The sequence below is a fragment of the Chroicocephalus ridibundus genome, chromosome 4 (assembly GCF_963924245.1).
Source record: "Chroicocephalus ridibundus chromosome 4, bChrRid1.1, whole genome shotgun sequence".
In the NCBI taxonomy this organism is placed as follows: Eukaryota; Metazoa; Chordata; class Aves; order Charadriiformes; family Laridae; genus Chroicocephalus; species Chroicocephalus ridibundus.
Genome location: NC_086287.1, coordinates 44828910 through 44841669, shown reverse-complemented (window position 1 = coordinate 44841669; position 12760 = coordinate 44828910). Strand labels below are relative to the sequence as shown.

Genomic DNA, 12760 nt, shown 5'->3' with positions numbered 1-12760 from the left:
CTCAACTTTTATCCTTAGATGGTGACTTTGCTATAAATTGTGAAGCTCTTTCAGTGAGAGAGAAAAACAGATGTCATGTTTCGTGGAAAAAATAATTATTTCAAATGTGTATTGTTCTTTGTTTTCTTGAAGCTCCTGAGATGTGAGGAAGCTGTTATTATATATTAGGATAGTAATAAATGTGAGGATTTTGGATGCTTGTTCTTGGTGGGGGAGGGATTGCTCTGCCATCTGTATTGAATCTGTGTTTTTTCAAAAAAGAACCAAAGCATCATTAAAAACAATACTTTCTGCAGCCAAAAGTCATGGGCTGAATTTATTCTCATTGGCATATCATGAAATAGTTTGTCTTTTGTACTATGGGATACTTTTACAGCTTTCAGAAGAGCTGCGCTTTTTCCAGGATGATAGCATTGGAGATAAGAGTTCACTTTCTTGAGAAAGCTCTACAGTGTCCTGCTTTCATGTAGTTATGCAAGAAAGAGTTAATTTCAAGGGATAAAAATGAGCAGTTCTAGGCTGTTGGAATGTAGTTAATGAGGATCGAGTGCATGAGATGAGTAGTGTTGGGAAAAACTTTTTACCTTTCTTCCAGATACCATGCTCGTAATTCTTCGGATGAAAAATTTTCAGAAAAACCTACGAAGGTATATGTTTGCTCTCCTCTTTCCTTTTGGTATCACAACTCCATTTTAAAGATAAGCTTTCATCTCAAGTGCAACTCTTAACGCGATTTATCTACCTTCCATATATTTATGATCAAATGCAAGAAACCAAATGTGTAAATGGGGGGAACGGGCCCAGTCCAAATCTCATTAAAGAAAAAGGACTGTTACTGGCATGAGTGGGTTTCAGGTTCAGCTTTATGTGTGGGAGGAATATCTGCCTTTTATTTATTAGTATTTTTGCTTAGGTTTTGTGTTCTTGGCATAAATAATTTTTACAGCACACGTAAAATAACAAATGAGAAATGTTTTCATGTGTTGAAGAAGACAGTACGTAGGTTTATATAGGCACAGCACTGAGAAAAGGATTTCTGAAAACAATATTTTAAATAATATGTACTTAGGCGAGTTAAAGATAACACAGAATCCTTTCAAAACAAAAATTGCAGTCTTATGAAGTTTATGCTGTACTTTAGGGTGGCTTCGAAGCCAGTTTCACTAACTGTCCGTGAAAACTATCTGCGATGTATTTGATATCAGGTCTAGAGCTACCTGGTGGGATGGGGGTTTGAGGTGGGCTGTGAGCCTGGTGTATGTCTTGTACATTAGTGCAGGCTGGTATGTATGCTTTTGCCTGAGATAGAGATGGGTCCCAGGATGCTCTGCCTGCCTCGTCTTCTCCATATATTCTTCTCTCTGCCCTTGAAGTTACGGCACGAGGCCTGCCCTTGAAAGCAACCTAATGCCTAACACAAGAGCAGATGCAGTTGCAGCCTTAAGGTGCTCAGGCTGCCTATGAGAGCAAAATGGATGTCAAGAGCCAGGTTTCAGGAGACAGTCTTCAGATTCCTCCTCAGGTCAGCAGGCTCAGAAATAGTATCACTGGACCTGAGGAGTCTTTCCACTGATTCACTGGGACTTGGAGGCAGGCCTAAAATGATGTAAAAAATGCATTAGTGCTACTTTTTAAGTAGTATTTCATCGTGAAATAAATAGCATAATGGTACAAAACCTGTAAGAGTAATGATGAAATAAAAAAATCTTCAAATCTGTAGAGATTAGTAATTATGCTTATTGCCTGTCAACCTTTTTGCAAAGCAAATTCAAAATCAGCCTGTCTTTGACGCTTTCTTGGTTAGATGTCTGAGGTGATAAGTTTCAATGCCGTCTTTCACATTCTTACTTACAATGTCTCTTGGCCCCAATCCAAATGTACCCATGAAACAAAATGGAAATCGAACTAGTTTTAACTCCAGAGAAAAATTCAAGTGTCCTATATTTGATGTGATTGTTTCATCCATTAGTAGACTCTTTTGAGCAAACAACGGAAAATTTCTCAAACATGTGTGATTTTGCTGTAATCCTGTGGTTTACCTAAGTAGCCTCGTACTGGAAAAAAAGAAAGCTTATGAATAGAAGGGACTACTCATGATCTCTTCCTTCAGGGTGGATGTGATTATGTTGGTCATTTCTTTTTGGTCAGCATTTCATGCTTATTGCGTGTGCTTCTGACACTGAACTTTCATGAAGACATAATAGCAAAATAACATGACATGAAATCTTCAGGTGTCTGTAGAAACCTTGTAAATCGGGCATGCCTTTGAACATTGTTTGCCACTACATTACCTTTTTTATTTAAACTGGTTAATATGGTTACTTCTCCAGCAGAAACCTCAATTCTGGAAGAGAAAGCTGAAGACTGAGGCAGAAGCCTTTGCTCATTACCGCCAGACGCACACAGCAAATGAACGCCGGCGACGTAATGAAATGAGAGATCTCTTTGAAAAGTTGAAGAGAACTCTGGGGTTACACAACCTTCCCAAGGTCTCCAAATGCTACATTCTCAAGCAAGTAAGTATTGTGAAGCTTAAGTGAGGAGGAGAATCATTTAATCCGGACAGAGTAACTAAGCTAGCGTGAACTCTTTGAGTGAGTCCCAGTGATAGTGTGAATAGAGAATTTCTGTCGCCTTTACGCGACTCTCTAGAATAAAACAATATCTGAAAGAAATTGTATTCCTGAAAACTTAATCTTGATGACGCAGATGCACGTTTTCAGATTAGCCCTCCCCTTGTTGTATTCTTTGTGAATTTAACCGTGGAAGGTTATGTCGTAATTCCTTAGTGGTTTGCTGTGTACATCAGGCAATTTTGAAAGACATTGAAGACTTACTTTTTAAATGCAGGAGAAAATAGCATTTAAGTATTACACTGACATTAAAAATGTAACTGTAAAGATGTAAATGACAGGAAACAAAACATAAATTGTAGATACATAATTATGCTTATCAGCTGTACCTTGAAATGGTGGGAGAAAAGCTGTTTTTTTTTTTTTCTTTAAAATAGCTGAACTTTGGAGGAAGGATGAACAAGATGTTTATCATTTTTCAGCTTGCATTTAGAGAAAGCTGGCATTTCATGGAAATTCACATGCTTTCTCTGAGTCCTAGTTTCTCAAGATGATGAAAATGTCTAAATAAATTTTGTAAAGGTTTCTGGGAAGGAAAAATACTGTATTATTTTGTGTATTGTTGATTTATAAATCAGTTCCCTATCACTCTTCTAGGCCCATGAAGAAATCCAAGGATTGACTGATCAGGCAGATAAACTTATTGGACAGAAGAACTTACTGACACGCAAACAGGATGTTCTGATTCGTAAAGTATCCACACTTTCAGGTGAGATAGTTTTTTTTGGATACAAACTAGCTGGAATAATGAAAGAAAAGGCTTTTAAGTGTGGGAGTGAGTGGAGTATTCCTCTGTGGATCTGTGTGAGTCATGAGTTCGCATGAAATGTAGACTCTTGACGCCAAACAAAGACCTGCTAAGCTCTGACTCAGCAATACACTCATCATGCTGATAAGAACTGCTTGTATTTTTCTTTATGCCTAAAGGAAGCGTAGAGTGCACCGTGCTGCAAGCCACAGACTTGGGTTCCTGTGCATTTGGATATGCTTTAGTGAGGGGAGGGGGGAAAACCATTTCATTCTTGTCACTGGTCACTTCCTGAAACGGCTTTTCTGCTCAGTGCTTCGCAAGTATACACAGCTGTCTTTGGTCAGTACCAAAACCTCTGATTCCTTTGGTCAGCTTTGCAAATAACTATCCTTGTAATGCTTTTCTGAGAACTAGTGCTAGTAGTGTCCAGAAGAAGGCAGCTCTGTCCATAGAACAAAATCGCTGTATATTCTGAGCTGCTGCTCATCTAGGCATTTCAAGACAAGGCCATGTCGTATTTATTGTGTCTTTCTGTCTCATTTGGAGGTGTAGGAAAGCTGTGACACGTGTTCAGCCAGTGCCAAAATGTGTGTGAACAAACAAAACATTTAAATTATTATTGTAATTTTCTTACTGTCTGAGAATAAAAACAGGACGCAACCTGTAAAGTAGAAATTGATACTTAAATCTCGCGTATTTATGTGAATCATTTAATGCATATTTGAGATACTTGGTTAAAAAAAAAAAAGATAGGAAAAGTGCTTTAGTGATTTCTCATCTTAATCCAGAAATATTTGATAAGCCTTTTGGGCAAATAACTTTGGGCAAATAACAAAATAGTTTTCTGATCTCTTGCATCCCTAGTGAAGTACCTCAAAACTGACGAGGAAAAAATCCTCTTGCAGGAGAGTTAGTTAAGTATAGACTTGATTCAAGATAGACCATGATGTTAGAACATAAATACTAAGCAAGAAACAAGCCAATACAGTTATTTCAACTTTGATCCTATTAAATTGTGTGCATCCACAGAAAACAAATTATTTATAAAATCTTTGGGTTTGTTGAAGGTTACAGTTTTCATGTCAATAGTAAACTGTATGTGAGTTTACCTCTAAATGTTATTTGAGTAACAGGGTCCATTAATCCAAGAAATTTCACACCAGGTAACATTTTGTCTGGTAACCATACATTTATTATTAGGAGAGATGTGAGGTTTTTTTCACAGATGTGGGTATTTTCAAAAGATAGTGCTTGTCCAAGCTGATTTCTGCTCATTGAAGTTGCAGGTAAATTCTAAAATGTATGAATGTTTTTGAAGGAAAAAAATATCTTGGAATAAATAGGTAATTACTTCCCTCTGCTATTAAGTTTGCTATTTACTTGGGGGTGGTGGTTATCTATTGTATAGTAGTTGAATGGTGTCAACAATAGATTTTTAGTTCTGTCTTCAGCTCTTTAGTTTTGGAAAGAGAGTTTGAAGATAGGTTGACTCTCTGATAATTTTTCTGTAGGGAAGACAGAAGAGGTTGTCTTGAAGAAGCTAGAATATATTTATGCCAAACAAAAAGCAGTAGAAGCACAAAAAAAGAAGAAACAAACTGAGCCAGAGGAATCTGTTGTAACCTCAACTGCAAGCACACAGCAAGAAGGATCTTCTGCTCCCTCCAGAGAGGTGGCCCAAATTCCTATGACAAATAGAAGAGGCAAGCCATTGATACTTGCCAGAAAAGGAGGCCGTGCCACAGGTGAGCTAAGAGCGATGCACATTTCACGTAAAGGGGAGACAGACATTGAAGCAGCACCCCATGGGATGGCAAAATGCTAGCCTGCTTGTGCAGGAAACTTCTTTCTTGAGGCAAAATTGAGTATAGGACCAGGAAGCGTCCATCTAATAGATGCGGAAACCACTTGTTTTCAGTAAGGATGAGACCAGTACTACTGAGGTCTTCAAATGAACATGACTTTTGAGTTTCAGAATGATGGGAAGTAAATTCCTATTAAGTTGCGTTTGGTCTCATGGTGTTTCACTGCAATCCTGCAGTAATTTGTGAGAGTCTAAGGTGGTTCTTTTTGTGCTGACTCAAAACCTAAAGTTCAACTCCCAGAATACTGGAGTTGCTAGAATAGACTCAGTTTTTAAAACACCCCTCCCCAAACAAGCTAGTTCTCAAGGTGGTGGACGACTTGCTCTTGAATGAAATGACAGACTTGTCAGACACTTGAGAATTTTTTTTGGAGCTGAGAACTTTTGGAGAAGTATTTGTTGTTAATGGGGACTTTTGCACCATAAATGTAGGAAGGAACAAAAGAATGGCAGAAGTCCAAACTTTCATGGTAGTACCAATATAGTACTCTGTAAGGATCTGGTGATGTCTCTTATTTTGGTAATAATAAGTAGACCTTACTTGAAGTGGTCTTGGGCTTTCATAAGCAACTGATCGTTCTGGTTTCCCAAGCCTGATTTTTGTCCAGGGCTGGGGAAGTTTGACATCAGAATTTGGATGTGGTGAGAAAATGTCCTTTCTTTGGACTGAACAATTCCCCTTTGTAATTTCAGCAAGACTGCTCTGATACTTGGTCAGGATGCCACTCCATAGAGTTAGGATTATGTTACGCTTCATGAAGAGATAGCACAGACTGGCTCTAGCTGTGTAGATGAGGTTCCTGGAGCTTGCATAGCTCCTGTAAGAGCTTTCTGATCTAGTGCTTGTAAACCTTCTAGCTGGAGTTCCTTCCCCTTCCACAACTGTACTTAACACTGGATTGCAGGGTATCTTTTGCCGTCAAGGGTGCTATGCCAGAGTAAATTACTGATTTACATATTTCTTTTTTACAGAGGACACCTCATCCTCTCTTACACTAACTGCTGCAAGCCTAGTGATGACTCCACAGGGGCAGGTGCTTACACTGAAGAGCCCACTGGTACCAGGGCAGGTAGCAGCGGTTCCTTCCACGCTATTGCAAGCTGAATTAAAGCCTCGAGCTGTCAGTACGACCATGACAGCACAGCCAGGTATGATCATGTGAGAAAGTGTTAATCAAAGTCAGTATAATGCTGTTCACAGATGTGCACAGCCGTTTACAAAGTAGCATGTTATTTAATTTTTGCTTTAATTTTTTGGGTTTTGTTACAATTTAACTGATTGAGGTAGAACCTGACTCTGACAAGAGAGATTTGATATAATTAACTCAAAACTATCAGTTTATCAACAGGTAAGTAAAATCGGTTAAATTTTTGCTATTCCCAAATTAGAGAAACATAGGGAAGATTTCTTAATCATCTAACCAATCTATATTTCTATTTCTTACCACTTTGATATGGTATTACAGTGTAAAGTCTTGCCTAGAAGTGCGAGGCTCTTATTTTTCCAGGCTTGATTGAGTATCTGAAAGGCTCTTGTTTCCTCCTCGTCCCCCCTTCCCCTTTTCTTGGGTAAGGTATTGCTTCTGTGATGATTCAGCTGCCAGGATCAACAGTTCCTGTCCAAGTAAAAGGAATCCTTACTAACTCGACTATTCCCATTACATTGTCGACTGTTGCTGGAAGCCCAGTGCCCTCAACAGTAGTATCAGCTACAGAGCCCCATTCAGGTAGGATCTTTGGGTTTTTATGGATCTTTTTGCTTGCATGCAGGGAACGTTACCCTTGCAAAAATGAAGGTAAATTTTTTTCTCACTTGGAAATAATGATGGGTATTGTCTGGGTATTCAAAGAAAATCACTATTAAATGTTTTGAACAATTTAGAGGGGCCTCTAGGGGATTATAGATGAGAGCTTTTTAACTTCCCTTCACCTCACCGAGCCTCCTTGCCCTCAGCAAAATCAGAATAAGTGGGGACTGGAATGTGTCTGTGGTGTAATGCATCCTGCTGGAGAAGCTGCAGTACAGAAAGAAGATTGTTAGTCTTTTTTCCTCTTGCATCACCATCAGAATTGTAAGAATTAGTTACCTGTATTTTGGCAGCCTGCTGAAGGAAGAAAAAGGGCAAGTGGTTCTGGGATAGTAGGTGTGGAGCTTGCCTTTTTTCTGCGGGTTGAAAGTTAAGCTATTACTGTTTTAAGGCTTCACTTGACCAAAACTCTGTAAGCAGTTTAAATTGTGAATAGCAGCTTACTTGAGGAAGACCTGAAAGTGAGCAAATTATATTTAATTGGGAATTACCTTGCAGTTAGCATGGATCCTGATGGATGCTGCTTTGTTTGGTTTTACAGAAAGCGAGGATTCATTCATGATGCCAAAGATCGTTAATGTAACATCACTGGCTGCTGAGGGAAGCATGAATCTAAACCTAAACAGAAACAAAAATGCTAATACAACAACAGCTGCAGGTGCTCAGGCTTCTGAGAAATCCTTGGTTGCAGCACCCCTTGAAAGTAGGAAGAGTGATAGTATCCTTTCGGAAGAAAAAGCCAAACCTTGTCCTGGAGACAGTGGCGGAGATGGAAGAAATACCACAGGCCCCACAAAAGTTTTCTTTGAAAATAAAGATGGCTTTCCACAGCTCCGGAACGTATCGAGTACAAAGGAACCCCTAGAGTCCTTTAGCAAAAAGCTTTGCGTTGGTGAGTTTGTAGGAAGCCAAGCCAGGAGGAAAGATGGTGATCCTGGAGGGGAAAGATTAAAATCTAAAGAATTGTCATTCCGCAAGCTGCAGATCAAAGATTCCAGAATAGAAATGGAATTGAGGAAAGTAGCATCTGCAATGGAGGAAGCAGAACTGGATGCAAGTGAGTTACTGAGCAGCATCGAGGAGAGTGATGACACTGATGAAACCCTCACCTCGCTGCTCAATGAGATTGCCTTCCTCAATCAGCAGCTGAACGATGATGCTTCAGCTATGTCAGAACTGCCCGGCACTCTAAATTCAGATTTCGCTCATGAACATGCAGAAGCCCGTCGGGGAACAGCCAGTGATCTCACTGCTGCAGATGGGTCTTCTTTCCAGTTTGGCCATTTGGGAGGCAGTTTTAAGGACCTTTCTGAAGTTCCAGAGGGTGGTGGTTCTATAAGCCCTCTCCTGTTGCACCTGGAAGATGATGACCTTACTGATGGGGACAAGAATTCTGGGGAGCCTTCATCTGAAGCAGATGTTTTAAAGATAGTAATAGGTGCTGAAATGAAAGATCCCCTTCCCAATCTGTCTGTAACCAGTGGTGGGAATGGCAAAACCGTAACAACCTCGGCAGAGACCACGAACGTGACTCCACCAGTTTTGCAGATGAAAACTAATCCAGAAGCTAGTAATGCTGACACTTTGTGGAGGCCCATGCCCAAGCTGGCACCGCTTGGCTTAAAAGTGGCAAGTCTGCCAGCGGACTCAGAAGGGCAGAGCAATAAAGTGATGCCCTTATTGGCACCTATAGTTGCAAAACTGGCACCCAGTGGGGTAAAAACTTCATTACCTGCAACTGTTCAAGAAGGACAGGATAACAAAGTGATGCCCACGTTGGCACCTGTGGTTACGAAATTGAATACGACTGGGACCTTGCCTTCAAATTCAGCAGGCAAATAAATGCATATATGTTTTTTATCAGACCGGAATGGAGATCTGGAGCAGTGTGAACCAGTGTCGGAGTTTGCCAACCTCCCTTGTCTGCAACACTCGTTTTCTGTATGGCATCAGCACTCTCTTCATCTGAGGGCAGGCCCTAAATTAAGAAATAAGTGCTATGAAACTTTAAGCATGTTGACATATTTTTACCTCACTGTTGTATTCTGGGTGTTCTCCTTCCCCTTCAAAAAATAAGGAAGATGATCTATAACCATTGCTGGGCACATGGTATCCTTCCAAAATTGGGTCCTTCACAGAAATCGTTCGTCAAAGGCCTGAGAAACCTAGGCTATTGCAAGAGAATTTCCCACCCCACCTCCCCCACCCTCCCACTAGGAAGGCAGCTGTCTTGTTGGGGAAAAATTGGATTACTTGTTTTTGTACCAGGCAGATTATCTATGCAGAAATGGATTTGTTCATATTTGCTGTTTTTAATTTTTGCAAAATATGATGAATGTGCAGAAATTAGGTTGCAGTTACTCTCAAACTTGTTACCTAAAGCAGTGGAAGGGAAATCCAAGACTGTGCAGAGGGCTGAAGTAAAAAGTTTTTGTTCTTTGGTGCTAGCTAGTTCTCTGGCAGAGACTCATTTTTAGGAGCTTATACACAGAAGATTTTAATAAACATCTATAACTCTCACTACCTGGGGAAGAAAATTATATTTCCCAGTGTAATTAGAAGTAGGACAGTATGTTAACTTCAATAAAACTACTAAAAAAAAACCAAACATCACTTTCGCCTCCTGCCCCTATACAAATACTCCCTCCTTTGATGCTTAGGGCATCTGGAAGGAAAAATTACAGAGAGTAGAAAGAAATTTGGGCACCCTAATTCTGTGACTTTAAATACATTGCTGAAGTAGCTTGAGTGTTTTCCCAGTTCTTATTTTCTTTCCTCCTGTCATTCTTCAAGATGTATTTGGTGGCTAGGAATGTTAATAGAAGTGTTGCTTCATAAAAATACAGAACGCTTTCAGGACTGTTGCAGCCTAGCGTAAGTGAGCGAGGTGTATATGTGAATGTATATATGAAAATATGTGTATAGCTTTCCAAACCTTCCATTTCTTTATAAATTCAGGAAAGGTACTCAGAGGTTTCTCACTGCATTTGCACAAGCTGTGTATAGCAAAAAAAGTCAACAAAAATGCTCATTACCAGGGAAATAGGGCAGTATTGAATCACAAGATGTATTTTTTATTCTTCTCTGCCACTGCTTACTCAATAACCTGTAGATACTCTTCACTGTTCCGCTGTTGGATGTGAAGGGTCTACAGACTGTAAAGATATTTATATTTTTGTACACAATTTTTGTTTTCATAGTTTTCTTGACAAATTAAATTTTCAGCCTAGGAGAGATGATTTGTTAATGAGTGTATACACAATCTTTTCCTATCAGGTTTGTAAATGAGAGCTATGGTGCGCTTGAGGGGCTTCTTAACTGCTCCAAAAAGGTAAAAAAACGTTGCCATGAAAATGATACAGAATTTGGTGGTGCATTTTGCTTTATGTTTAGGAATGTAATCCCCCTGTCTTACTGTTCCAGCAACAGCAGCTGGGATTTCCCCCTGAAATTCCCCATCTTTGGTCATGCAGTAATGCAGGAATTTAATCTTCCCAGCGCTGAGGCTGTGCAAGTGTTGAGAGGGATGTTCTTCCACAGTTCAGGAGCGATGTTTGTGCACAGTGCAACCATGGGCCCTGTTCAGTGAGCTGCATCTTCTGGATCTGTGTCTAGGTTAGATCCACCGGGGGAAACACGTACCTTGGGTGTTTCCTTGTCTTGTTTTTATGATTGTATGTTATGCTGCAGAGGAGAGAAGCCCTTCAAGCTCGGTATGCATAAAGTTACTCCAGAGCCTACATAAAAAAGGTTCTTCACCTGGCCATTCTAAATGGTGTGTTTTAAAGCAGTTACATCTAACTCTTTATCGCCTTTTGCGTATTTACTATTTTAATATTTGATGCAAGTCCTGTATTAGTGATTTGGAAAAGAGAATGTAGGTCAGCATGAGAGTCATGCAAGGTCTTACAGTTGTCACTGAATGCCTTAGAAAAGGGAATTTACAGTATGGATAAGTATTTAGACATATGTTGCTCATTATTAAAGGATTTTAATCTTATTTTAAACCAGTGAAAATCTGCAGTAACTGAATTAGTTGCAAGCGCTCCATCAGACTTAAATTTATTTACCTGGGAATCTGGTTCTGAGCATTTCTAATAGGCCGAAGTTGCTTATTTTTTTACCTATGGCAGTTTGTTTTGCCAATCGATTTCATTCCTTCTATATCTGAAACAGCAACCAGAACTGTGCTGTGATTCCTTTCAAATTCCTAATCCCTGACCTTTCTTTCTGCACCCCATCCTCTCGTGGTTCTGAGTGGCTAATTTTAATTACAGAATTGTGTGCTAATCGTATCTGAATAGTTTTTAAAAGTATGTGTGCTTTGCACACTTCCATGGGACAGAGAAAGCTGTAACATGAAAACCATTCAAATATTATCTAAAATAAATGCTGTACTTTTGAAGATGTTTTGTCCATTATGAAGGTAATGGAAAATGCCTGGATGTATTTACTGTTTGGCAGTGGGCAGGAATTTTATTGCAATAAAAATATGCCGTGTAAAGATGACAGCAAAAATTTTTGGTTCCTGAACATGATTACTAAATTAACTAAGAACAGACCCCCGATTTGGCTGCAAAAAGTGGTAGTTGGTGCAGTTCCAAGAAGGATCTATGACGGGTTCTACCAGGCAACAAAGCATGTTCGAAATGCTCTTAGTTTTTTCCTTTCCTTGTTCCACCGTCTCATGTCTGCAGCTTAATATTTTGCTATGAATTTAAATGCTGACTCTCTCTTTTTCACTCTTCCCTCAAGCCCCCGTTGGTTTGGAACAAACCTTTTAAAAATTATATATGCTGTCTTTTGAGGCAATAATGCAAGAATATGACACAAAATGAAAAGATTTTAGAATCGGAAGAACAAAGGAAACCCCTGCAAGGCGCACGTTCTCACTAGACCAAGAGACCTGGAAATTTTCTGTTTTTTACACATCTGTAAATAGACTGGAATGTTTTTAAGAATATAATGAAATGTCAGATTTAGCTTTTTTCCTTTTATATATTAAAATATATCTTTCCCTCTTTTCTGCTTTTGAAAAATTGATATTTTTGTAGAAATCTAACAGTACAAGACTCTTAAATAACTGTATGTGAGGGACAAAGTGTAAAACTAAAATAAACCAATCGAGGTCGACTAGAAACTGGCTTTGAAAGTTTATTATGGGGGGGGGAGAGGGAGCAGAAATGACGTGGTGGTGTGCTGTTGTTGGTGACACGTGGCATTGGACCTGAGCAAGTGACACACACGTATGCTCTGAGGCAGAAGTTTTGGCAACAAAAACATCTGGTTTTTGGTTCAAGTAATCAGACAACTGGGAGGAGATTTCTCTCTTCAGTCCTGAGCAGTATGCAGGAAATAGTATTGGTTGTAAAAAGGGATTTTTGACTTGCGAAATGCAGAAAAGGTACTGAAGGGACTTTATTTTCAACAAAATACATCTGAAGTGGGAAGCCAATGGGGTTAACAGTCGATAACATAATTCGATGTAACATTCGATTCAACCCCAACAGTTGAAGATAAAAGTCCACATAACATCACTCTCCGGGCTCCCTCCCCCAGCCTTAGGTTAATCCTTTGTATCTGTTTCCTTTAGAGAAGTTAGACAGCACAGCTGTCTGCACCGGAACAAGCTGGAAGATCTGTCTCCGAGTAAAGTGTTAGAGGAGATGCCTTTTTAGAAGTAATAGATAAAATGCCTGTCACC

General features: G+C 39.5%; 1 protein-coding gene across 10 annotated transcripts in view; it reads left to right on the top strand.

The window, feature by feature from the left end:
* MGA (MAX dimerization protein MGA) overlaps positions 1-12190 on the top strand; it is a 64581-nt gene extending 52391 nt beyond the window's left edge. For 7 of the 10 annotated variants that reach the window (XM_063331659.1, XM_063331658.1, XM_063331652.1 and 4 more), the window contains 7 exons: positions 596-647; positions 2331-2516; positions 3231-3342; positions 4896-5129; positions 6221-6397; positions 6823-6975; positions 7598-12190. In XM_063331659.1, the coding sequence (XP_063187729.1) occupies positions 596-647; positions 2331-2516; positions 3231-3342; positions 4896-5129; positions 6221-6397; positions 6823-6975; positions 7598-8898 (2215 nt within the window). In that variant the 3' untranslated portion in view covers positions 8899-12190. Of the gene's footprint in view, positions 1-595; positions 648-2330; positions 2517-3230; positions 3343-4895; positions 5130-6220; positions 6398-6822; positions 6976-7597 lie in introns of those variants that run through there. The other 3 variants (XM_063331657.1, XM_063331660.1, XM_063331662.1) reach the window with 3 other exon arrangements.
* The last annotated feature ends 570 nt before the right edge of the window (positions 12191-12760 follow it).